The sequence below is a fragment of the Aplidium turbinatum genome, chromosome 2, assembly GCF_918807975.1.
Source record: "Aplidium turbinatum chromosome 2, kaAplTurb1.1, whole genome shotgun sequence".
Classification (NCBI taxonomy): Eukaryota; Metazoa; Chordata; class Ascidiacea; order Aplousobranchia; family Polyclinidae; genus Aplidium; species Aplidium turbinatum.
Window position 1 is genome coordinate 30907379 of NC_137473.1, and position 26487 is coordinate 30933865.

At 36.8% G+C, this 26487-nt stretch overlaps 1 protein-coding gene across 1 annotated transcript; it reads left to right on the plus strand.

The window, feature by feature from the left end:
- The first annotated feature begins 376 nt into the window (after window positions 1-376).
- Window positions 377-25911, plus strand: LOC145788247 (ras-related protein Rab-6A-like). The gene is made up of 8 exons (XM_082600023.1): window positions 377-491; window positions 8779-8837; window positions 9115-9168; window positions 18612-18717; window positions 19811-19922; window positions 21123-21216; window positions 22522-22585; window positions 23068-25911. Exons 1-8 carry the CDS (start codon window positions 428-430, stop codon window positions 23139-23141), a joined length of 627 nt encoding a protein of 208 aa, XP_082456149.1. The 5' UTR covers window positions 377-427; the 3' UTR covers window positions 23142-25911.
- Window positions 25912-26487: the final 576 nt, after the last annotated feature.

Consider the following 26487-nt stretch of genomic DNA (forward strand, 5'->3'; position numbering starts at 1 on the left):
AAGTTTAGTGGTGTATCGCGTTGCACCCAATTTCGCCAGCCAGTAGGCTATTTTTTACAGAAATACAATTCTTGAATAGACGTTTTCAGAAGAGTGTTTCTTTTCGGTCATTACATACAGATGAACGGATCCGGGAACCTTATGTTACAATTTTCCCACGAAGAGATTATGGTTTACCGCTGTGACCAATACTGTATAACTTTTGGAAAAAAAATAAAGTAGCCTATGTTTGTTATATCTCAAAAATGTAATCTAATATTAAATCTAATCGATTTAGTATCCTAAAATTATCTTAAATCGGTTCTTAAGTTGAAATAGCAGAAACAATAGGTTCTTTTTTTAACATGTGTAATGTAATACATAAAATACTTGTTGCAGGCTATCTAATTAGATTATTGTCCTGTTATATTTTTCAATTGAATTTAAGATGACTAGTGATTTTGGAAATCCGTTAAGAAAGTTCAAACTTGTGTTTCTTGGGGAGCAAAGTGGTAAGTTAACATACTCAGCTTATCTGAATTGTAGTGCTTACATATACATATGTACACAGTTAGTCATGCTTTGCTGAAAAGATAATATTCAATTCAGTATTGTCATTTATAGTAGATATCTATGGGATATATATGTTTCACCACCCTGCCGCTATGAGCAGTTGCAATTACTTTAAGTAGTTACTGCTACAACTAAACAGACATGTCAATAGCAAATTGGAAATACCATTGCAATGACTATTTTGAGATGATATCTATTGTGTCATGGGCCAAACTAAAGTTTTTTCAAAACGATTGGTTATTCATTATGGTATAGCAGTACATATTACTCGCCTTCATATGTCTAAATTCTATGAAATCTAAGACAAAACTTCTAACACCAAATCCGCTTTTAATTCCATTCTATACACAACATGAATTGCTGTATATCTAGATTTCGAGTATTAAACTCTCTTCAGTACAGCTTGAATAGCGAATGAATAAACACTATCAATGAACCAGTATATATATATAATGCGAAAACAACACGTAGGCAACAATGACGAAACAAATGCTTCATCATCATTGTCTACCTGGCAGGAGATTTGACAGTAGCGAAACGGTTTAAGCGAACAACAGATAAAGGCCAACGGATAAAGCTACACGTTGAGAAAACTGCGTGAACAATAATATCAAAGTGGAACAGTATCACACTAGTTTAATGTCTTTTCGGACGAGCAGTTAAGCTCAACTGGGTCTCGGCCCAACTAAGTCGTCAGGGACTAGGAAGCGTATCTGTCGAAAGCGAAGCCTTGAAACAAGCAAATTTGAGGAAAAACTATATATATGAGTTACTACCGTTGACCCCTTAGAGAACAAGTGATAGTGACGAACGCCAACACCTTAAGCGTGGTCTATGTCTATCGTACTTTCAATGCCACCGTCAGGATCAGGACAAAACGCAAAACCAACGGAAGGAGGGCAAGTCCCACCAACAATAGGAACGAGATGCCGGAGCCTAATAGTAGCAGAGTCTACCCGAATCTGATCATACACTCCTTGCAAGGCTGCAAATTGCTCAAAGTCTCCAAAGGAGAGACCAAGAAAACCTCCGAAAGGTGCGAGGCCACATAACCATCACTCAAGGTCGTGAAGCTTGAGGAGGCGAATGTCCTCGGCGTGGAGAATCTCCAAGTCTGCATGTTCAAGGTCGACGAAGATTGTTTTGCCTTCTTATTCTTCTTGCTCTTCTTAGCCATTTAGTAAAAGCGGTTTGAGGTGTCTTGTTAGTACCTCTTCAGACAGGGAATCCAGAAGGGTTGCAGAGATCGTAAATCAGTTTACTACAAGTGCATGTTGTACTTTTTCTATCAAATCCTGACCATGAAAGTTAGGGTGTATATAATCTTTATTCTTTATATAATATAGAAAAATTAACATTATAAAGATAAAAGAATAGTTTTAAGAGATGAGATACTGTAAATTTTGCAATACTGTTAACTTAACAGTTAACAGTATTGCAAGTTAACAGTATTAACTTAACAGTTAACAGTAATTCAGTGTTAAGTGACTGTATTACAGAATGAAAAATATCTGGAGAAAGAAAAAGACAAGACTGCCAATAATTCATTTGACAGTATCTGTGTTATTTCTCAGTGCAATTTGTAAACAAATTTTGTACCGTTTTAATACAGTAGAAACCACCTGACTTGACACCTGATGGGGATTCAAAAAAGCCATCAAGTTAGGCAAAGCGTCTAGCAAAGCGTCAACGTTCTACTTAAATAGGGCAAATCCTGTGTATTTTTGCTTATTAGTAAACGCTATCTATCTACACAAAATAGAACGAGTTTAAGATGAGAATAAGTTGCTACAGTAACACATACTGGTATCTGGTCTGCTACTATTCGGCGAGTTCCCTATTCGACGAGAGCCTTTTTTCCGCAAGTTCCTTATTCGACAATTTTTTGAAAATCCAACGACGCCTTCTGCAAATCCAACGATTGATATATTATTCAATATTCAGACATTGAATCAATGTAAATATGAACTGTTAGGCTAATTGGGTTCTTTGAATCCTACGTCATCGTCTGTATGCAAACTTAGAATATATATCAGTTATTTTTGTCATCAAATTACCTAGCCTAACTAGATTTTTAGAAGTAGTGCTGCCAGACTTTTTTTATTTTTGTACTAAAATTGGAATCATCAAAACTACTTTACTTCTGTAGCTTCAATCTTTTTATACAAATTGTTGCAACTATAATCTTTCTCCTTAATTTTCTTTCTACATACTACAATTTTTTTTGCATTTAAGGCATTCCATTATAATTCAACAAATTTTAGTAAGAAATGTGTATAACCACTAGGTTTCAAAAGGTGTTTGTTTTGGTTATAGGCGAATTCTTCATAAATAATTCTTCGTAAAGCAATTCTTCGTAAGCAATTCTTCGTAAAACAATTGTTCGTAAACAGTTGTTGGTGAAATTAAATCCGTAAAAGAATTTTTCGTAAAGCATTTCTTCGTATACATCAAATCTCCATTGCATGCACGAATAAATGCTTTGGGAAGAATTGTTTTACAAAGAATTAAGTTTACGAAGAATTGTTTTACGAAAAATTGCTTGCGAAGAACTGTTTACGAAGAAAACGTCGGACACCGTTTGTTTTGATATATTGTGTTGTTTACAAAATTTGAACTTGAACAAAAAAAATTTTTAAAATTGGACGAGCGGTTTTTGAGATGTTGTGTTTTGAAATTTTGTGGCTGTCACTAGGTGACGCTGTTGGTGTTCCCAATGTTTTTTGATTTTAGGGTTATATTTAGAGTAGAAAGTCGGTTGAAGTGTCTATTCTACCATTTTTCATGATGCAGAATTCAAAAATAGTGTCAATTTTATTCTGCAAACATTAGCTAAGGACCATTTTTCTAGTATCATTTGGCAATAAATTAACAAAAATCAGTCATGCGTGACAGTGTAATCTGGGTACTTAAACGGTCATAACTCTGGTACCAATTGTCCAATTTTAATAATTTTTTTTTTAGTTCTTCAGCAGAAGAAATGCTTTCAGATAATCTAGTTATCAGCATACTAGGTTAAAAGTAAACGGGTTTTAAAGGGGATTTTTGTAATTTTTATGAAAAGTTGTGGCTAAGCCACAGCGAGTCACTTCCCAGACGTTGATCGAACAAAATTTATATGCATATTTTTGAAATTAGCATTGAAAACCCATGCAGAAAAGTCGCAATATAGATGAAAACAAAAGAAAGTCCGGGATTGGGGAGGTCTACTTGGGGGCTGTCTAGTCGGCATGACAGCCCCCTTTAAGATTTGCAACTTCAAGAAGAGGGACGACTAACTAGACTGAGACTTACGTACTACTTAAAGTGTGTCAGTTCAAGCTACGTTCTATGCATACCAAACTTGTTTCACGCTCAAGTCGCATAAACCGCAATACAAAATATTAACAGATCGTCATTTATTCACGCAATAATGATGTAATAAAAACAAAATGGCTGAATTTCCAGGGTAGTAAAACTTGAAGTGCGGGAAACCGGCTCAGCTTTACGCTTACAACGGCATGAAAAATAAGCTTTACAAAGCCATCATTTTAACAAGTTTTCATTCTCAAGTTCATTTGTTTTCTTCTTCTTGCCTTTGCTCTCAAAACAACACACGCGCGCACTGCGCAGCCGCGCACACACATGTAAGGGACTTCGGTTAATCACATGCAGAAACGGATTGGCATGCACGACGCACGTGACTTGCAGGCGTTTTGCGGACGGCGGAGTATTTTGTCAAAATTTTTTTTTTTTTTAATTTTTTTCCTTTCTCTGTATTATTTCCGAATCCAATTACCCGATAAAAAAACGGTTTTTAGATTCGATTCTGGATGGATTCGAATCTGAAGGATTCCAGATTCTACTTTAGGCATCTCTACTTAGGATGCAACCTTATTAACCCACAAAACGAAACTGCAGCTGACTTTAGGCTAGTCTGATTTGTAATCTTCGTATGGTCGCAACTTCACACATTCTTGAACCAATTTTATAATTTTGGTATCAAAAAGACGGCAATTAAATTTTCTTTACAATCTTGTCAAACTTGACGTGTATCCAGGCCTGGACAGCAAACAATTTGCTGCCTACTTTTGAAAGCGCGGGAAACTTTTTTTGAGAGTAAGTAGCAAGCGCAGACAGAACGAAAAAGGTCGCTTCGCACGTCACAGAATTGGATCATTGCGCTGTCAATTTACACTAGGCTAATATTCGAACAAGCTAACTGCGATATATCCACTTCTACAAATAATTGTTAGTTTTCTCTCTTGTTGCCCGACCCCCTTTGATTTTTTTTTAGTTGCGCCGCTGGTTGAATCAACCCAAAATTAACTTACTTCCCCTCCCCGGGAGTTATTTAACGTGAATTACCATAACAGTGTGCGTGTCGCGTTGCTCGCTTTATCGCTACTTTGTTATTATTACATCACAACAAATCAAACAATCCGGTCGTGGTAGACTACTCTACTAAATTTTTTGTTTCTCATTTTACATGTTTTGGTACAATCTTTTTGTAATAAGCTAAATGTTTTCAGCAATTGCCGAGGCAATTTTAACTTTTGACGTTTGGCCTCGGCAACGTTTCGCCGAAGTAAAAATATGCTAATTTCGAAAACTGATTGTTTGATAAAATGTTTAGATGATGTCACATCATTACGCCGATTTGAGGTATGATTTCATTCATGACGTTGTATAGATGAAACTTTTTTACAAGTTTTATACTCTGCTGAGAGTAAAAAAGAAACACAAATGATAAATATTGGAAAAATTGAGTCTCCTTCACAACTTAAGAATCGAACAATGCAAAACTGCTGAAACAAAACGTTTTGTTTGAGTGAAAGAATCACTGCAAGCAACCAATGGGAGTGTGAGGTATCAAAAAGAAGTCATGGGGGTGTGAGGTATCAAAAATTTGAACAGGTTATTTTTCTACGTCAATGTGACGTTAGTTACTACTTTAAAAAATCTATATCTTTGCTTCTGTAGAAAATCCACAGCAAACTTCCTTTTTTACATGTTTATTGTTTAGTATCGGCCAAATTTTGCCAATACCGATACTAAAAAAATGGCCGGTTTCACCGATACTGATACATCGGTACATCTCTAATGCAAATGAAGATGGCCAAAGTAGAATTTCCACTTGGAATATTCAACGATGTCCTTTTTCAGAACATGAAGGATGCATTCAGTTTTAACGAGTATTTTGAAGAACGAATATATTTGGTGTTTGCAAATATTTACTCATAAAATATCATAATTGATTGAAGATACAGATATTTGTGTGGCCATGTATTTTTGTTATTTATTGAAGTTTGCGTAGCTTAGAAAATTATGTGTTGAGCATCTTTGTATTCGATAGCATGATAAATACTGTATAGATTTATAGTCTGCTGAAACAGCATTAAAAAAATGTTGGTTTGTAAAAAGTCATTAGTTGAGCACATAGCAGTGTATGTTGACATATGTTACTAGCAGAAAATTTATATTGTCAGCCACTGGCCTTTATGGTTATTGTTAAAGCAAGACAACATCAACCTACTTTTTGATTCATGTATTTATAGTTTAGTTTGTTCAACTAATAAGTGAATTTTTAAAATAGAATTTAATGATTGCAGTGTAGAATAAAATAGTACGGCAGGCCTCGAAATTTGTACTTTTTTCCGGCGGTCAAGCATGTCCTACCAGACTGGCCCTTTCAGCGGACATTTAATATCTCAACCGGACATATTTTTTGCATGTAGATTTTGCACAAAACCACACTACAGTAGTCGTGTTTGTAGAAGATTTTGTACAACAGAATAACTCTGCAATGGTTGATGGCTTAATCAACCGACCCTGAAGTATACTGGAGCAGATTGCTTGCAAATAAATCAGTGCGTTAATGACAGTCGTGTAATGACGCAATAAACACAATTGAAATCAGCGTAAATAAGGTTGCCACATTCGCCTAAGCACGTGCAGAACCCGGCTGAGACTTGCTTCTCTGTGACGTTTTTTTTTAACAAACGATCAATGTAACGCAATAATCCGCATTGTTAAAATTAGAATACAATATATCCTGCCGAAAAGTTCAGACAACTTTATTTCAAGGCAACATTGCAAGGCATTGAAATGATGTAAAAATGGCTACTTTTAACATCAGCTCGTTAACCAGGCCACTTTAATGTGATCTTTAAAGCAATTGCCTGTACTATTATTTAAGGATGTGCCGATTAATCGGCATCGGAATCGGCAGGTATCGGCAATTTTTTGAGAATCGGCATCGGAAAAAATTGCCGATTCTTTATCAAAGTTTCCTAATCAAAAGTAGCGCGAGCGCGTGGAAATACCGATCAAAGAACGGCTTCTTTGAACAACCACATCAGCGTCAACTAGCATTCGGACTTCGGAGAGCGGTAGTCTAAAACTCTAAATTATGACGATTGTCCGCCATTTTGTAAACTCTTGTTTAGTAGGCACGAGATCAAAATACTTTCTTTCTTTGAAATGACGAAAAACGTTCAAAGAGAAAGTCAGACCAGATAAAATATAAAAGTTGAATGATTACACAACGGTTAGAAAGTAAAGGAGAAATGGATTATTACGTAATAGTTATTAGCTTGCAGTATGCGAGGTGCTAAAAGCAAGTTAAGAGAAAAAGCGAGAGGGTATAAACTGCAAAGAAAATGAGAACAACTGTCTGAAAGATTCAAAACGCTTTTAGAAAAAAAACAAAGGGCGTCAATGGAAAACAACGTGTGAAGTTGCAAGTTATATCTTTTCAGACGCTGAATTGCAGTGAATTAATCTTGTCACTTACTAAACACGTGAAAAAAGATTACCTCGTTTGCGCAATAGTCACTTGATTGTTTGTTCAACCCATGAAACGGACTATGTTACAGCCAAATGCTGTCCCAGCTCTGGTCGGCATTCGGCAAAATTAGGGAGTTTTCTTTGATCTGTAGAATATACCTTAATGCAGACATTTCTAGCGCAGCAAGAAGAGAAATGATTTGGTGGAAACCAAACAATACTATGTTTCCTGAGCTGAGCAAAATTGCAAATAAATTGCTTTCGTCACCACCATCGTCGATCGAAAGCGAACGAATTTTTAGCACAGGTGGCAATATTTTTACGCCTCAACGGAACAGACTTACTCCAGCAACTGGAGAAAAGTTGATGATATTGCATTTTAATTTACGTGCCTTTAATTTTGAATATTAAAAAGCGGAAATGTTCTTTGTAATTATTGTTTAATCGTTGTAAAATTCGTAGTCACTGAAAGTTGCTTAATATTAATTTACTAAGCAGAGAGAAGTAACTTCCAAGTATTGGCCTATTACGCTTAATGCGTTCAACAAACAATCGTGTGATTGCGCAAACGTAATCAAACCAGCTACCCGGTAATCTTCACGTGTTTGCTAAGCAACAAGATTGGCTGCAACTCTGCGTTCGAAAACAATACTAATTTCTTCACAAGATGTTTTTCTTTTTTCGCCTATTGATGAACTTTGAATGCAAGGCTGGTGTGTTACTTTTTTAAAGGTTTTTGTATATTCAATACCGATGCGTTCATTTCCTTTTACACTCTAGTCTTTTTATCTTCTTGTTTCAGGCACCTTCTTGAATTCTGCGAGAAAAATACTGCAAACCGCACAAGATAGTATTTTGCACAATGCATTAAGCTACGTTTATTTTGCACTCTGTGAGCAATGGCGATTTTTCTCTTTTCACTGATTTCCGCAACAAATAAAACGCGTGTCTATCACCACGTTGTAGCGCGCAAGAAGCGAAGAACAACCGTAAAAAATCACGCTGTCTAGAGCAGGCGACAAAGTGAAAGCAGCTTTAATCATTTAACCAAAGAATCGGAATCGGTATCGGCAAATATTTAAGAATCGGCATCAACAAAAATTCTGTAATCGGCACATCCCTATTATTATTGCTTCAGCTCCGTATTTGTTCGCGTTAAACAAACAATTGTTACAATTCAAATTTAAAATATATTTTTGCTGCATTAGCTCTATTTTTGTCAAGAATTTTGCGGCGGTCATTTATGACCGACCAATGAGTCGGCTTCGGCAGACATTCGAGGTCATTCCGGAGGTCATGTCCGCCATGACCGCCGGATATTTCGAGGCCTGGTACGGTATAGCCTACCTAAAGTTATGTGCTTACATGAGGGCCTACGGCCTACCTATTCATCAGTACAACTAACCGATGAATCTTATTGCGATTACCGGTACTAATAAGGAATTTGATGCATTGCAGTTGGAAAAACATCTTTAATAACAAGATTTATGTATGATAGTTTTGACAACACATATCAGGTATGTGATTTTTAGTGAAATGTGATGCATGCATGCAGGTGCTTTATTTATTTTTTATTGTTGCATTGTTTCGGAACTAGCGACGAGCTCTTTGTTTCAACTACATTCCCAAATATAAGTTTTTCCTTAAGTTTTTACTTGAATGTGAAAGAATTAGTTGTTTTAGAGGTTTTGAATTGATTTCAAATTAAGTGTTTTAGTTTTATTGACTTTTTTATTTTATTCCTGCACAAAAAAGATCAAGATCAAAATATGCACTTTGTTCTGTATTTTTCAGGCAACCATCGGTATAGACTTTTTGTCGAAGACAATGTATTTAGAAGACAGAACTGTAAGTATTAGTAATGTGCTAATCTAAATCTGTGTATGTGTAATAGATACAAATTCTGTTTTTTTTTTGCTGAGACTATTCGGTCATTTGTTAGAAATGACTTGAAAAAATTCGGTCAATTTTAATTATTTCAGTCATTTTTGGTCATATATAGCTAGTCAATTGACTATATATTTTTTCGGACATTTTGACCAAATTGACTATATTTTTTTTTGGACATTTTGACCGAATTGACTATATTTTTTTCGGACATTTTGCTAAAAAATCGGTCAATGACCGAAAAATAAAACCAGGATACTAACACTATACGATGGAACTTGCTTAAACAACTTTTTACATAATGATCTACTGCCCTTGTGATATAGTTGTTATGAACGTTTTTAGAGACTATTTCTCGCATATGCGCTGTTACTGATGAAAAAACAATATCCTTTATGTAAATATTGCATATCAAGTACTTTGCAAGAATTGGATCATGAACATTGAACAAGTGCTTGGTTTGACACAACTAAACGGTGAACACTGAAAGATTTTCATGGCATTTACATTAAGCGTAGACTCGCAAGTCGCAAGAATAGTGTCCAACCGTCCATCAATAGTTCAATTGTTCGTTGTTGAAAGTGAACTTTGTCCAACAAGCTAGCCTTTCTTCCTGTCCAATTAACCTTAAACTACTTTTCCTCTACTGGTATTGAAGCAGTATTAAAGAGCGGGGGAATGAAAATTGCATACGCAAATAAATGATTGGAATACGTAAGTTACGCATTTTTGAACACGTTTTACTATCTTTTACAAAAAAACGATCATATGCAACCGCCCCACAAGGGGCAAAGTGCGCACTGTCATTTCTTACCAGTGTTACATGAAACGTTGTTGAAATACGGAATGGCCCGTTTCGATTCGGCTAATCCGATTCGGCTAGTCCGATTCGGCGAGTTCCCTATTCGGCGAGAGCCTTGTTCCCTATTCGGCGAGAGCCTTTTTCGGCGAGTGCCCTATTCGGCGAGTTTTTGAAATTTTATTTTTGAAAGGGAATTATCGGGTACCGTAGCCTAACTGTTTTCACATCGTTTTAATGTCGCTGAACGTGCAGAAAGGAATTAAAATAAAATGTTTGAACTATTAAATTAAAATTCGTCATGTCAGTTCAGTTCAGTTGTTTTTATTTCTGACCATCATATGAAAAACAATACACGTCAACATAGCAAAGGTAGAAGCGACAAAAAGCGAACGCTAAAACGTGCTTGAATTCGTCATGTCCGTTCAGTTGTTTTTAAGTTAGAAGCGACAAAACGCGAACGTTAAAACGTGCTTGTGACCGAAGTAAGTTATTGAGTTGAAAGAAATTTGGCATGGTCGCAACACCTTCAGAAAAATTTAAGATGTGAAGGGAAAATAGAAAAAAATAAAATGTTACAAAAAAAAACATCATGTTTATATCTATAAGTTAGTACTTTTGAATAGTTAAAATGATTAGTTTGGATCAACAAATGTGTGGCCTACAGCTTGGATTGAAAGGAAATTATCGGGTACTGTAGCCTAGTTATCCCTACCAGCAAAAATTTGTTCCAAGAACCGAGTTAGCCTAACAGTTCATTTTTACATTGTAGTAACAGAATGAAAAGGCTAACCAAATGTGTGGCCTATCGTTTTAACGTTGCTAAACGTTGAAATCGTGTAGAAAAGAGAACTTTGATGACTAGAATACGTTGCAAGCCTTAAAGCAGCCGGCGGCCATCGCCGCTAAGTAGTGCTTGAATGACCGCCTGTGCTACCTCCTCCATCGGCCAAGTTTGGCCTCCGGTTTCTTCTAGCCAATTATTTAATTTCGCAATAGAATGATCGTGGATTAAATGTCGAAAATATGTAGTATCAAAGAGTGACGCAGAATTAGGTCAGCGCATCATAGTCACTACTATTGTATTGAATATATCCAGCTGCGATCACCAGCGCTGTAAGTCTTGTTTGCAATTCCCGATGTTTATTTTAACGAAGTGTTAATCCGAAGTGTTAATTTACATCGGCTGGCAATATTGTTGTTTTTATATCGATTCAATGTTGTCGGATATTGAATCGTTGTTAAAAAGGAGAACTAGGTTAGTTGACATCCGTGGGTAAAACATGTGTCTTCATAGTTGAGAACGCTGTGGGTTAGTGACTTCACACCCTCAATGGTAACATCATATAACGGAATAAATGGTCCGGTTTTATGAAAGGCGGTATGCAGTTGAAACAATTTACTGAGCTGCGAGCAGTTAAAACAATTTAGGGTCGTTAGATGGTCCCACAATACCGGATTACAATCCTGATAAAGCATTTAATGCGTGGCACAACGATTCTATTGCAGGATGCCGCCCAGACTTCAACAACGCTAAGTGATCATTTTAACATTGTTGCAAGTTTAATGCTATTTACTTGTGCTACCGTTATTGTATTTTGGCCTCCAAGCACGCAGATTTGGCCGCCGAGAAGAAGCTCTCGGTAGGCCACGACGGCTGCCGAAAAAAAACACGAGTTTTAAGGCCTGCGTTGAAACTGAGAAACATTCACAGAACCCCTTCGATACGTTGCATTTTTAAGATTATGCATTTTTAAGATAATGTATTCAGACGTTGAATCAATGTACAAATGAACTGTTAGGCTAAATGGGTTCTTGGAACAAATCGAAGAGCTTCTGTGAATGTTTCCCAGTTTCAACGTATCCTAGTCAGCAAAGTTATCTTTTCTACACGATTTCAACGTTTAGCGACGTTAAAACGATGTAAAAACGGCAATTTCTGCTGGTTGGGATAACCAGGCTACGGTACCCGATAATTTCCTTTCATTCCAAGCTGTAGGCCACACATTTGTTGATCCAAACTTTAGAATCATTTTAACTATTCAAAAGTACTAACTTATAGACATTAAACATGATTTTTTTTTGTAACATTGTCTTTTTTTTATTTTCCGTTCATTTCTTAAATTTTTCTGAAGGTGTTGCGACCATGCCAAATTTCTTTCAACTCAATAACTTACTTCGGTCACAAGCACATTTTAACGTTCGCGTTTTGTCGCTTCTACCTTTGCTATGTTGACGTGTATTGTTTTTCATATGATGGTCAGAAATAAAAACAACTGAACTGAACTGACATAACGAATTTTAATTTAATAGTTCAAACATTTTATTTTTATTCCTTTCTGCACGATATCAATGTTTAACGATGTAAATATGGCAATTATAATTAGGTAGGCTACGGTACCCGATAATTCCCTTTAAAAATAAAATTTCAAAAACTCGCCGAAAAAGGCTCTCGCCGAATAGTAGCAGACCCGTTGAAATAAGCCACTTGCGCTGTGACGTCACGAGGTACAGTCCTTCATTTTTGTAATTTTGTTGTGTTTGGCTGGTCGGACTAGGTTGTTGTGTTGTATAGCTTGTTCCACCATGCCACGCATGAAGTAAACTGATAAGGGTTCGGCTAGCCTAGCTTGAACAGCTACTGTACCACACTTCTACTGGGTATACTGGTACAAGAGTTCACTAGTCAACTAGACTAGGCCTAGTTAACAAGGGTTCATCTTTCTGCTGATGTTTTTGCATAAGTCTTCAATTTAGGTTGAAGTTACCAAGTTGTCAGGTCTAAACAGCTACACCTGGGCTAGCAGTCACTAAGCTAATCCTAAGTTGAAGTGCATAGACAGGTTAGGTCCTGAAGTTTGTCCTATATTCTGTAGTACAGTGTACTGTAGGTCTAGTACCTAGGGATTCCCAACCGGGGGTACTCGTACCCCTTGGAGTACGAGATTAAACATCAAGGGGTACGAAGATCCTTGGGCCACAGAGCAGCTTTTCAAACAGAGGTCGCAGTACAGTTTTGTTTTGGATTTGTAAATGATATTATGCCATTACAGTCTTTGCTTTGAAAAAAAAAAATTATCCACAAATAATTAATGTTATTTAGTTGGCTCAGTAGCCGCATTGTCTCGTAACCATGTTTTTTTTTTACTTGCTCCAATGCTCCTGCTCAAAATGAAAATGGAAACTTTGTTAATTTTCCTTGTCTTGATCAAATTGCTAACTCTTTGCTGCAAAATGTCAAAAACGAAATTATTTCCCATTTAAAGATGCTCGTTGATTGTTTCGATGGTTATGTTTCTGCTGGTGAATTGAATTATTTCCAGCATTGGATTATAAATCCATTTCTTTTTGATTTAACAAAAATGTTGGATAAGGGTAATTTGTGGGAGAACATCATCGAAATAAAAAGCTGCCAAAAATTGAAACTGCTATTTGACAAATCAAAGTTAGAAGAATTTTGGTGTGTTGCTATGAAGCCTTCCCAAGTCTTGCTATGGAAGCCATGACAGTGTTAATTCTCTTAACAACTTATTACTGTGAAAGTGGCTTTTCGACCATGATGTACATTAAGAGTTAAGTACAGAAATTGTCTTCAACTGGAAGATGATTTACGTTTTGGCTTGAGTAAAATTGAACTATTGTTTGAGCGGATTTTATCAATGAAGCAGTCTGAGAAGTGACAAACAAAATAACTAACATTTAATTTCTTTTGGTGATTTTTGTGTAAAATATCAGTTTAACGTTTAATTGAGCTGTAAAAGCAAAGAAAAATTCAATCAGAATTTTTTTTGGGGGTACAAAGAATGTTCTGACCTGACAAAGGGGTACGAACAGCAAAAAAGGTTGGGAACCCCTGAGTAGTATTCCCAGAATCTAACTTCTTGATATATTACACAGGTATTGGGTTAAACTTTTCTCATGGTAAAACAATGTGTCTTGTATGACTGTGCCTCACAGCTAGATAATTGTGACAAAATTTGTGATTAAAATTGAAAAAAATTTGGGTAAAATTTGTACGGTAAATAGAAGAAGAAAATGGCTTGGACCAACATCATCAAGTCACATATGCAGTTTACATTTTCAAGAAACTGATTTCGAAAATCTTGTTCAATTCAATTGGGATTTTGCAAGTGCCTAAAAATTGAAATCTCAAGAAAACTACTGTTTACTGTCGTGTAAACTGAGAACTTTTTTCTCAACATTGAGAAAATTCCAAGTCTGACTAGTTGGATTGCTGGAAAATGAAGACTTCCATTTCTTCGACTTGTTGTTTTTCTTTAGCCAGTGCAAGGAATTTTTAAGAGGAGAAATACATTTACAATTAAAACTGAGAGTCTGAGACTTCTATCTTGTTACATCAAACCGGTCATGTCATATGGAAATGAAAGTTGGACCTACAGCACAGAAATTCACAAAAAAATTAATGCTTTTCAACTCTGGTGCTACAGAAGAATATTAAAAATATCATATAAAAAACACATTACAAACGAAGCAATTAGGAAAAGAATTGGAGTGCAAGATAGATGGGCAAACCACTTAGCAAAACAAAAGATGAAATTCGTTGGACATATTTTGAGAGGATCGGCAGGACAGCTACATCAATTGGTTATTGAAGGTATGGTGGAAGGGAAGAAGTGCAGGGGAAGAAGGAAACGAACATGGGGAGCTGACGTAATACAGTGGGCTGATTTGTCAAGCATTGGAGAAACAAAAAGAGTAGCGGAAGAACGTGGCTTGTGGAGGAAAATGCAGCCAATCTTCAGATCGGAGAAGGCACGTGATGATGATGAAATGAGCAGTGAGGGCGATGCTGAATTCAACACTAACAGCAAGGATGGCGACAGCAGTGAATTACAATATGAAATGGTATGTTGTTAGCCTACTGATTGTATTGAAGTTACATTTGATCTTTGGGGAACCGGTATACCTGCTGCTCAACTATTTTCGATGCCATGATTACCTTTTGGTTAAGGTTATTTTGAAATCAGGGTTTGCTAGAGTATGCCTAATCATATTTCTATACTTTGTTAAACTTTTCATGCTTGATTTCTTGGGTCTGCTACTATTCGGCTAGTCCGATTGGGCTAGTCCGATTGGGCTAGTCCGATTCGGCTATTACTCTATTCGGCTACAGCTCAATTCGGCTAGTCCGATTTGGCTAGTCCGATTGGGCTAGTTCCCTATTTGGCTACAGTCTTGATCAGTTAGTTCCCTATTCGGCAATTTTTTGAAAATCCAACGATAATCCTTATGTAAATCCAACGGACGCCTTCTGTTCATTTAGACAATTTTGTATTTTATTCCACAATAGGCTATCGTTTCTTTTGCATTCTTGCATTTTATCCAGTTTTTACCTTTGAGTGTCTTCCCAGACGGCAAAATCCGTCATTTTTACATTGATTCAACGTCTGCAGACATTAAATCAATGTAAAAATGACCAATTTTACTGTCTGGGGGAGCCATGTGATAAATTAAAGCCTTCGGTTGCGTCATAATGAATTGCGTGTGATTACCACCCCTTGACGGAGGAGCAAGACTACGCGCGCCGGTATTTAAAAGAGAATAACTGAGAAAAAAGTGGGAAGCGAGGTAAAGTTGTTTACCATAGAAATGCTTGTCACAAAGCAATAACGAAATTCTGGAAGACCTTTTTGAATGCACTGATTAATGATTTTAATTGGGAAAGAAAGCCAGAAGTAGACATTTTTTTCTTCAGGTTAAAGTGAAACCACTCTACGTTGGACTAAAGTTCAAAGTAACTATCAAGTTGCCTTGCAAAGCGGAAGATCAAACTTCGCAAAACCGGTCATAAAGTTGATTTTGCCCAAAAATTAGGTCGTTGAAATCAATGCTTAATTACTCGTAACTTTCACATGATATAGGCCCAATTTTTTTTTTTGTAGTCAGAGTGTAAAGATGGAGGTTTGATATTATCGAATTGAATCGCCGGTTAATACTTACCGCCGGTTAATTCTTTAAATTGATGGACCGTGCATTATCGTAAAAGCTGTCCGTCCGCGCATTTGCCACTTTGACTATATATGGTAATATATGACTTTGTTTTAGAGCAGGGGTCACTAACTGGCGGGCCGCATGCGGCCCGCCACGCTGTTGAGTGCGGCCCGAGGAAGGTATCAGCGTACAAGTATAACCAAAAATACTTTTTTTGAGGAGTTAAACAGCAGGAAGGCAAAAAATACTTTCCGGGAAGCATATTTTTGCTTTGCATACGATTCCACCGACCGACCAATCAGATTATAGTTCTAGGTGGGCGTCGCTTAAAGTTATTCCAATGCGATGTCCAGCAACACTGTCCCAGTAGTTGATAAAAACGTTTGTTTTTGAATTTCAAAATTGTGTGTGAGCATAGGGTTGCTTATTTTAAGTTTGTAAATTTCATGTAAACGCTATTGTGCATTCCACGTTCTACCGTTATTGTGTCTCATGAGCAGTGTTTTCTTTATGCAAGTTTTTGTTAGCAAAATAGGTCGGTGTGCCAACTCAATTTATAATAAATTGGAAAAATATTATATATAAATTTAAAGACTTTTTTCTGGTTGTAATAATACGAAAATATTTAGCTTAGTAGCCTACTGCAAAATGTTGTTAATCAACAATTCTTGCAAGTGACAGTTGTCTAATAATTAATCAAAGAAAGATTTATAGACTCTCACAAAAAGGATAAAAAAACAACTCATTGCTTTTTTAGAAGGAGCACTGTTCATGAGTTACGATAGAAACGTTTTTTCGGTGATTTCACACAAGTGTTTATTTCATGGTGTCTGGTTTCTCTCTCCATGTTATTGTAGTCTATTTTTCAAATGTTTCATGCTAATAAATCTAGTTCGTTGCTAAACTTTATGTTGTGCTTAGCTTAAAGAGTCGCAGTCCATCAACCGCTAGCTAACGCAGACGCATGTCATGTGTTTGCTTAACCGAAGTGGTCGAGTTTTGTTTATAATAATTAACGGTAGGTCGAACGTAGCGATAACTCCGAGTGTTGCAATAAAAGCAATCCTAGTGTGACGGCATAATTACGTCATCCATCTGCGTGACATTTGCTGAATTTACGTTGCTGCTGATGAAACACGCTTTTGCCCCCACGGCCAAAAAAATAGTTAGGCGCCTATGATTTTGAACAATAACACACTCGAACAACTTACTAAACACTTTTGTTTATCTCATAAACCTGTATTGTTAATCAAGAAAATTGTTGTTTTGATATAAAACACATATTTTGCACGAACCCAGACAACAAAAATGACGGATTTTGCCGTCTGGGAAGGCACTCAAAAGTAAACACTGGATAAACTGCAAGAATGTAAAAGAAACGATAGCCTATTGTGGAATAAAATACAAAATTGTCTAAATAAACAGAAGGCGTCCGTTGGATTTACAGAAGGATTTTGTCGGATTACAGAAGGATTATCGTTGGATTTTCAAAAAATTGCCGAATAGGGAACTAACTGATAAAGACTGTAGCCAAATAGGGAACTAGCCCAATCGGACTAGCCGAATCGGGCTGTAGCCGAATAGGGTAATAGCCGAATCGGACTAGCCCAATCGGACTAGCCGAAACGGGCCATTCCGTGATTTCTTACCTTAAACCTAAATGTAAATGACACTATAAGTGTCTCCTTTTATTACGTTGTATTATCTCTTGCATTATTAGGCTTTGCTGTCTTCTGATATAGCTTGTCAGACTGAAAAAGCAACACGTGATTCAGCTAATGTAAATAATGTAATTTCATTCAATGTCACACTGGTAATCACCGTTTAGCCTTCGTTGAATAGTCGAAGTTCTTTATTATTGCAAGTTACTGCTGATAAAATCTCTTTTATTTTTGAGTGCAAACACGAGCGTAAAAAGGTTTTATTTTTGCAGACGTTACAGACACATTGCCTATAGGTATGGGGATATCTTGGTCGATGCATCCGCTTTCCTATACTATCATGTGTCGTCCACGCAATTCCAACAAAGTTTCCAAGCCAGGACGAGGAATAGGCTACGTCGGATTTAATTTTCCTATTTTGAAATAAAAGTGGCTTTGTGCCATCTCATCGCTTTTGTGTTTAAAACGGAATTCCGCAGATGCAGGTGGAGACAACATAGTAGCTATCCTGAAGGACAAACCAGCATATCGTAGGAAAGGAGTTATGTACCTTGTGACGTCACAGCGTCACGGCTGGATGCGCGCACGGCCTCGCAAACGAGGTTCAAACAAAAGCGGCCTTAGCGAGACTAGGGCAACAAAATTTAATTATTTTTTTTCTAAAACGCATGTTGTACACAATGACATCACGCTGAGACAAAAAACTCGCAAAAAGTTAATTTGGGTTTCCCCGCCCTTTAAGGTCTCAGCAATTTCAGCATTTGCTCTTAAGTTAATATCATCTGAGACATAAGTGCTTTGGAAGAAATTAATAAAGTTAAATAGTAATTTTTTAAACTTACAGTAACACGTCTTAATATATGATTCTATGCATTGCAATAGCGGCTATGTGCTTATGTAGTTATAGTGACTAATCTTCAATTTCACTATTTTCAACCATGGTGGAATTACGGGCTTACCATTAAACCGACCAGTACCGAACTATTTCATAGGTACGGTTGCAATTATGGGACACTGCAGGCCAAGAAAGGTTTCGAAGTTTAATTCCAAGTTATATTCGTGATTCAACAGTTGCGGTGGTAGTCTACGATATTACAAGTATGTGCTTTTTAATACCTTCTGTCTTCGTATGTATACTTGATTTATTGATCATGCAAAAGCCTTGCATTGGTGATCAGGGCTTGATAGAAGCGTAAAATATTTGTTTGCACGTTTGATCATTATTCTCTAATGTTGATAGTAACTCTATCACATTCTTTGGTGTTACTTGATGTACGGTACGTATTTGTGGCCGTGACGCGACAATTTATCGAAAGACAATTTATCGAAAGACAATTTATCGAACAACAATTTATCGAACGACAGTTCATTGAACGACTGTTTATCGAAAGACAGTTCATCGAACGACAATTTATCGAAACGATAGTTCATCGAAACGACTGTTTATCGAAACGACAGTTTATCGAACGACGAAGCACATATGCAATGGAATACTCAGGGGTTAAGGGCTAGGGGATAATGGTTAGGGGCTAGGGGTTAGGTTTTCGATTAACTGTCGTTCGATTAACTGTCGTTCGATAAACTGTCGTTTCGATTAACTGTCGTTTCGATAAACTGTCGTTCGATTAATTGTCGTTCGATAAACTGTCGTTTTGATAAACTGTCATTCGATAAACCGTCGTAGTACCGTTTGTGGCACAACGAAATAAACTCTCTTCCAAAGCTGTATCATTTACTGGCCTATGTAAGAGCCATGTGGCATGTAACAGTGTCTTTGACCAGTGCATGGCTGATATGTCAATTGCAAGACCTTGGGTTATGGAAATCGATTTTATATTCTGGTCTCTAATTTGTAAATATATGGCTAAGTTTTATTTCGGTATTTTTTGACCTCAATGAAAAAAACAGCTAAGTTATAGTCTACCTTAGAAAGAGAATAACATGTTTTATTATGCCAAAAATTATGAATAATACTAAGTAACAGTATGTGCTTTATCTTTGTGCAGGTTAAAGCCTAATGCAAAAGTAGTGTTTTTGCATTACGCTCACACAACAATTCCTTTTTGTTGTCGACTTGTTTAAAATCCAAGTTTGTTTTTTAAAAGCTGCAATTTTATGCCTTAAAACACGCTTAACTGGTGCTGCTGATCAATTTTCGAAAATCGATTTTTCATAATCCTTTTTCACTTAGACGTGAATTCCTTTCAACAAACTTCGAAATGGATTGATGACGTCAGAACAGAACGGGGCAGTGACGTCATCATCATGTTAGTTGGCAACAAAACCGACTTGTCGGACAAAAGGTACGATTGACTTGCCTGCGGTTTTCACAGTAGATGATTGTTGAAAAATATTGAATCACCTAAAGCAGCGTTTGTTGGACGAACAGTAATGACGTCTCATGTATTGAACTTAGGCTTGCCCCAGGGCGTATTTGTAAGCTGCAGGTCGCTGCAGTAGGTGGAGTGACGACAATTTTCCCCATGAACCAGCCAACTGCAGTCCTTGTCACGCTTCTAGTACTCAAACAGAGAACTGATTCTTGCTTTGAATTTTGTTTGGTAGCTAACGAAGAAAAAAATAGTGGCAGCGGTGGAATCGAACAAATGATTGTGTCTCAGAGTTTATATACCAAACAATTATGCCAAACTCTGGATGCGGAATCATTCGTTTGATTTGCTTCATATCAGAAAGTTTCGAAAAGAGCGATAACAACAACACGTTGTTGCTGCAGCGACCTGCAGATTATAAATACGCTGCCCCAGGCAGGCAGCAAAATCTTTGTGCAGGCGTTTAATCAGTGTAAGTCGGATGGTTTTTCTAGCAGGAGGGATATTAGTTTATTGTGAGCGAACGCTAGTTATTTCCGACTTTACAACTTAGATTGAGGCTAACTCATGATAACCGCAAAAAATGATTTAAGGTGAGTTTTAGAGTGAGTTGCAGTGAACAAAATTAGCAAGTTGTGTCATGTTTATATTTGCTTACTTACGTAAACTTACAAATTAAAAAGAAGGACACTTGAACTGAAAAAAATTGTCAATCATAAATGTGTTGAGAGTTCTAAATCTTAAGTGTGTACAGTATTACAGTAAAATGCAATCAACCGAATTTTTGGCAACATGCGAAGCGAAATCAAAGCTTTTTAACTTTCTACAATGGAGATGCTTTTGTTTCAAGAGTTCCTTCACCTTGTTTTTGAACTTACGGACTGAGATACTATACAACTACGCGTAACTACGTTAAATGATGTTTTGTCTGCAAGACGCGGAAGTTTATAAACACTCTTTCTTTTGATACCTCTTTCTGTTGCTTTCCTCTAAGGGCAGCAAGGAAAGTTTAACTGACGAGTTCCTGCCCGAGAGTCTTCAGTGCTCTGCTTTAGGTGGGAAATATGTCCGACACACAGTCAAGAAATCTTCAAATGCAAGGTGTCCGATTCACACGTGCCATACAAAGGATTAGAATTTAAACGTTTAAACTGAGACATAATTGCTTTTCAGGCAAGTTGCTATTGAGGAAGGCGAAAGAAAATCTCAGGAATTGAATGTCATGTTTATTGAGACCAGCGCAAAAACCGGTTACAACGTTAAGCAGGTATTTCGTTTCCTCGTTTTCTGGTGCAATCCAAGATTTCTTTTTGCATGTAAACTTTTGGTGAATTAAATATTTATTAGGCTGATGGTTCTTCCAGTAGTTTTACAAGCGCAGCCTCCAGGGTTTATTGGCATCAGTTGAGATTACAAGCGATAACTTGCGTGCAACGTACAAAATAGAAAAAGAAGCCTTTTACTGTGCAACCATAGTATCCACTCTGAACCTAGACTAACAATAACGAAAATTTTTTGTAGTATTTTTGATAAAAATTGAATGAGGCTGTTCACCAGGCATTTGGTTAAATAACATGATGCGTTCTACTGGTGCAAATTAACCTAAACTATCACAAGATGTATAAAGTGACAATCTGCTTTTATTCCGACGTGTCGTCAATCAGACACGACTGACTTCTTCAGGGAGCTAGACCAGGTAGTGACAAAACAGAGGACCATGTTGCTAAAATCAACTAAATATGCGAAATCAAATTCAACTTCTGGACAAAAAATTATCGCTCGCAAGCTTTGAACTAGAAAAAGGGGGTTAAAATGTTAACGATCAACAAGAAACATAACGGCAGAGAAGAGAGTGAACGGTATGAGACATGATGAATCGAATTGTGTAAGCACTACTTCACAGTGCACAGTTTACAATCAGCATTCAGCATGAAACCAATTTAAAAAACGTCAAATAAGCGCTTACAATAGTTTTTGTAGATAGCAGGAAGAGAGATGTCATCATTGCGATTCATTACATGAAGCTTTTGATTGATAAACCAACTTTCAGAAAAGATTCGCTTTTCATAATCACTTTCAACTTTTGGAATTTTAGAATTGCTCCAAGTTATTTTATGATCTGAAGTTATGGCATGCATGCAAAGGAGCAGATTGTTCCGGGCGTTGATATTTGAAAGCTCTTTTGTATTCATTAATGCAAGATTTAAGATCTCGTTTTTTTGGCCAATATAAATTAAATTGCAATTATCACAAGATACTGGGTACACTAAACCTGAGATTTCGCTTTGTTGCAAGGCGTATTTTAAAGACGTTTGAAACCTTTCTTGACAATTTACTTATTGTCAAGAAAGGTTTCAAAGCGACTTTTACATCAATTCCATTTAAGATACGCCGAATTTTTTCAGAAACTCCCAAGGTAAAGAAACAAAAGACTTATACTGGGTAGCTGGAAGTACTAAGCTGTCAGGTTGTCGTTGGCAAGCATGCTTTCTTGGAAATCCATTGTTATTTAATTTTTAATAAAAGTCATGATTTAAATTCTAAATGCAGTGAAAAATATTTATGTTTCCAGCTATTTCGTCGTGTCGCCGCGGCTCTTCCCGGGATGGAGAGCACACCTCAGAAAGACAATATCAGTATCCTTCAGTGCTGTGATATTACCTATAAAAGTTACTCATCAGTATTGTGATATTGTTAAGTAATAATATATTAATAAGGTAAAAAGGTAAAAATTTTGTGTCAACTTTTGTGCTGATTGTTGATCAACTGAAAGCTTACTTCTGATGTAGCGGAAGATACTTGTCTTAAGCTCTAATAGAATATTTAATAACTCGTCGGGCCGGCTGCATAAAAGTTTTGAAGTTACTTTTTCCCATATGCTTGTCGCTGGATGCAAATTTATTGAAGTGCAAAGTTCGTTAAGAATGTCCCTGCTGCTTCAAAAAGTCAGTTAATTTGTGAATATTTATTGTTTCGCAGAAGATAGTGGAAAATTGACTAAATGCATCGTGTTGCTTTATTATTTTTTACTATTTTTGTCAATTTTTTAGTCGAAATTATATATCCTCTCCTTTTCAATCCTGGAAAACTCCTTAGCCATCCGCTCTATCGCCACTAGTGGACGAAGTTGTACTGGACAGGAAGCCAACCGCCGAGCAAGTCACGTCATCGGAGAGTATGTGTGGCTGCTGAGGTGCTCACCCCAGCCAATCGAAGCTGGTGTGAGCGTCATGTGACTTAGTAGGAAATTTCAAAGCAATCTCACCGTTGGATTTCAAGATAAACTTGCTGATGGGCCGACCATCCTTTCCGACTTTTCAAACGGCCTTCATATGACCCATTTGATTATTACATTAAAAATATAATAATTGAAAATATGTACAATAAAATAGCCTGTGAATAGAACATTATCTTTTACAGAAAACATAACCTAGCTAAGCGGTTCTAGTGATTAGTCATTTTTGCATAGATTTTATGCACCTTATGTAAAACTAGAGCATTTCATTATAAATATAGACAGGATGCTGACAGTGTTCATTTAAAAAAATCAATTTTACAACTATGAGATGATTGGGATGTGTCCAAAGATTTCTTCATTACACTGCAAAGATTTGTTTTCACGCCGTAACAACGCCAAACCATGATTGGCTGACAGCATGCTGGAGTTATACGGATTGCATGCTTCATATGAGATTTATCTCGAACTTGTTGCACGATATGGTTGGAGACTCTGGAGTTTGTAATAGAAGCATCAACGCTATCTAACTTTTGTGCACAAATTCCCTTCCGAAAGCAACACCCTTCCGAAAGCAACATACTTCTTATAGTTGCTTCAACTAGCTTTTCTAACTTGACAAGAACTTATTGTCAAGTTGTAGACATTATAAGAGCTTGCAGTTTGGTCATAATAATATACTTTTATAAATTTGTAAGCACATACATTCTGATGCATTATAACTTTGTTTCGAACAACTAACAGAACAAGATCGTCGGCAGCAATGGCGAGTGGTTAGCGCGTTGGGCTCACAGTCGAAAGCCTGCATGTTCGACTCCAGCCACCCGCACTTGCTGTTGTTTCTCTGGGCAAGAAACTTTACGATAATTGCCTCTACCCAGTGATCGATTTCGAGTAATGGGTAGTACCAAATTTAAGTCATAAGTAAAGTAGACAACCGGAAACAGACATTGCCGTCGGCTGCAGCGTGGGTCAGGTGTACGTCGGAAGGCGTACACCGATGCATAGCGCTCAAGTCCGCTTTCCCGCAATGCAGGATAAAGATAAACAAACAAACAATTGCTGTTTTGAGTAAGAAAATATATAAGTATGGTCACTGTACGGCGAAAATGTGATTTGTAGGGTGGGATTATCTGTGTCCAAAATTTTTTACGTCGGTCACACTTAAAAGTGTAAACAATTACTTTTAAAATACACTATGGTTGTATTGTATTTTACTTGTATGTATCTTGTAATGTAGTTTGCAAGTAGCTCATCACTATTTATTACTGTGTAAATACTGAATGGGCTTTAAGTCATCGAAAAAGCTCATAATTTTTGTTTTAATTAATTGTGCATCAAAGAAGGGCCGTGCAAAACATCAGCTTGAAAGAGATGAAATCCCTGTACCAATGTCTCAGTCTAACCAACTGGAAGACCAAGACTAACTTACTAATGCACTCTTTGTCTAAGCTGTACATAACTTTCTTGTCAGTTTTTTTGTCAGCCCCTGCTCTTTGTTATATTTTTAACGTCGTGTGGTTAACTACTTGATAAATTTTGTTTTTGTTGGTTGGTATTTATGCTTTATTCCAAGCTGGTAAAATTGATCGTTTTTAGAGGTTGAACCAATGCGAAAACGATCAATTTTGTTAGCTGGAGTGCAATGCCAACAATTATAAGTACGGAGATGACAGTTTTCCAAAAGGAAACTAATCTCCAGACGTTTGAAAAATTGCCTTGTATGAAGACTGAAGAGTCCACGTAACACTGTTGCACTTATGGACTATGTAGGTAGATCAATTTATTCAATCACACCTTTTAAAAGCATGATGACTCTGCAAATTTGTTTTAGTTCTCAGAAGATTGGAAAGTGCACAGGAATTTTATTTTAATGAAACTTTCTAGATGATTTTTTATGAAGTGAAACATCTTGTGGAGGCTTTTGAATCTATAGTGACAAGATGGCTGAATGTATAGTTGATATTTGAGCATAGATTATTATACTGTATATGGAATATATACTACAGAGACTATTACCATTTTCGCGCCCAGCGTTTTTCCGCTGTTTGATTGAAAAACCCAAACACATTTCTGATAGTTTCCGAGAATATAGAAGGTTTTAGAATAGTATGATGAATTTTTGTCCTCCGCATCCTTGATATTTCTCATTTAACAACACGGATTTTAAAAGAAATCAACAAATTTATATTGTAGATATTCTGCTGCAAGCAAACCTTTTTGACCAACACCATTTTAAAAAGAGTTAATGCATAAAGTTAAAACAAATGTACTATATACTTAACATTTCTCAGACGATGAAATTGTTGTGAATTCATGATTATCATATTTTATGACTTGCCAAGATTGTGAAGTTGGAGTTTTTGTTCTATCTAATGTTCAAATGAACTGGTCTCACGCAATGTATAAAAGTAGACAGTTTTCGCCTCAGACAAAAAGGCATGGTAAGCTTATTTTTGAAAGGAATTATAGTGAATCTTACTATTAAAGGTAATACAGTACCAATAACAATAACCCAAATTAACGTTCAACAAACTTTCTGCATTATCACATTTTGATGCATTGTGTTTTTGTACAGTCTCGTTGAAACCAGTTGTTAATTAGCCTACTTGAATATAACATTGTTTCTGACACTAAAAACGTTTTTTTCGTATTGTAGTCTTGATTACGTGGCTCTATCTTTTCATCACGTTGAAACCATCGAAAATAAATATATATTTTGCCCAGCTGTAACATGCAATGCCTTGATACGTTCAATTGCAGATCGACAAGTCTAGTCACAGAAAAAGGACGGAATAGTTGATTGGGATTACAAGCGCTGCATGCATGTGTTCCGAATTCACATTTGATCCTTATTATTAGACATCCTTGCGAAACCGACCTTATTTGGCAAAATAAAGTAGTTCGGAGTAGCGGGGTCTCGCGATAACACGAAATTGGTTTGTGTTTGTTAAAAGAAGGCTCGATTTCCATCGCAATTTCTGCCCTCGTTTTGGACAATACTTTTTGCAATGGAACTATCCTGTGATCGGGCAGCTTGTGAACAACAATGATGCGAAATATCAACCTCGTGGAAGGAATAGCTCACCGACAAAAACACTCAACAGTGGAAACTTCACTCTCAAACTTGGTGACCTGCCATGCGTCAGTGGTTCAAAGCCTCTAGAAGTATGTGAAGCTGCCAAGAATAACGCATCAGAGGCATTGTCTGTTCGAGGATGTAGATTCAAACCAAACAAGCGTTACAGTACAATCGCTGCGTCCACGAGATCGAGTGGCTGCTACAGACTTGGCCGCCATTGG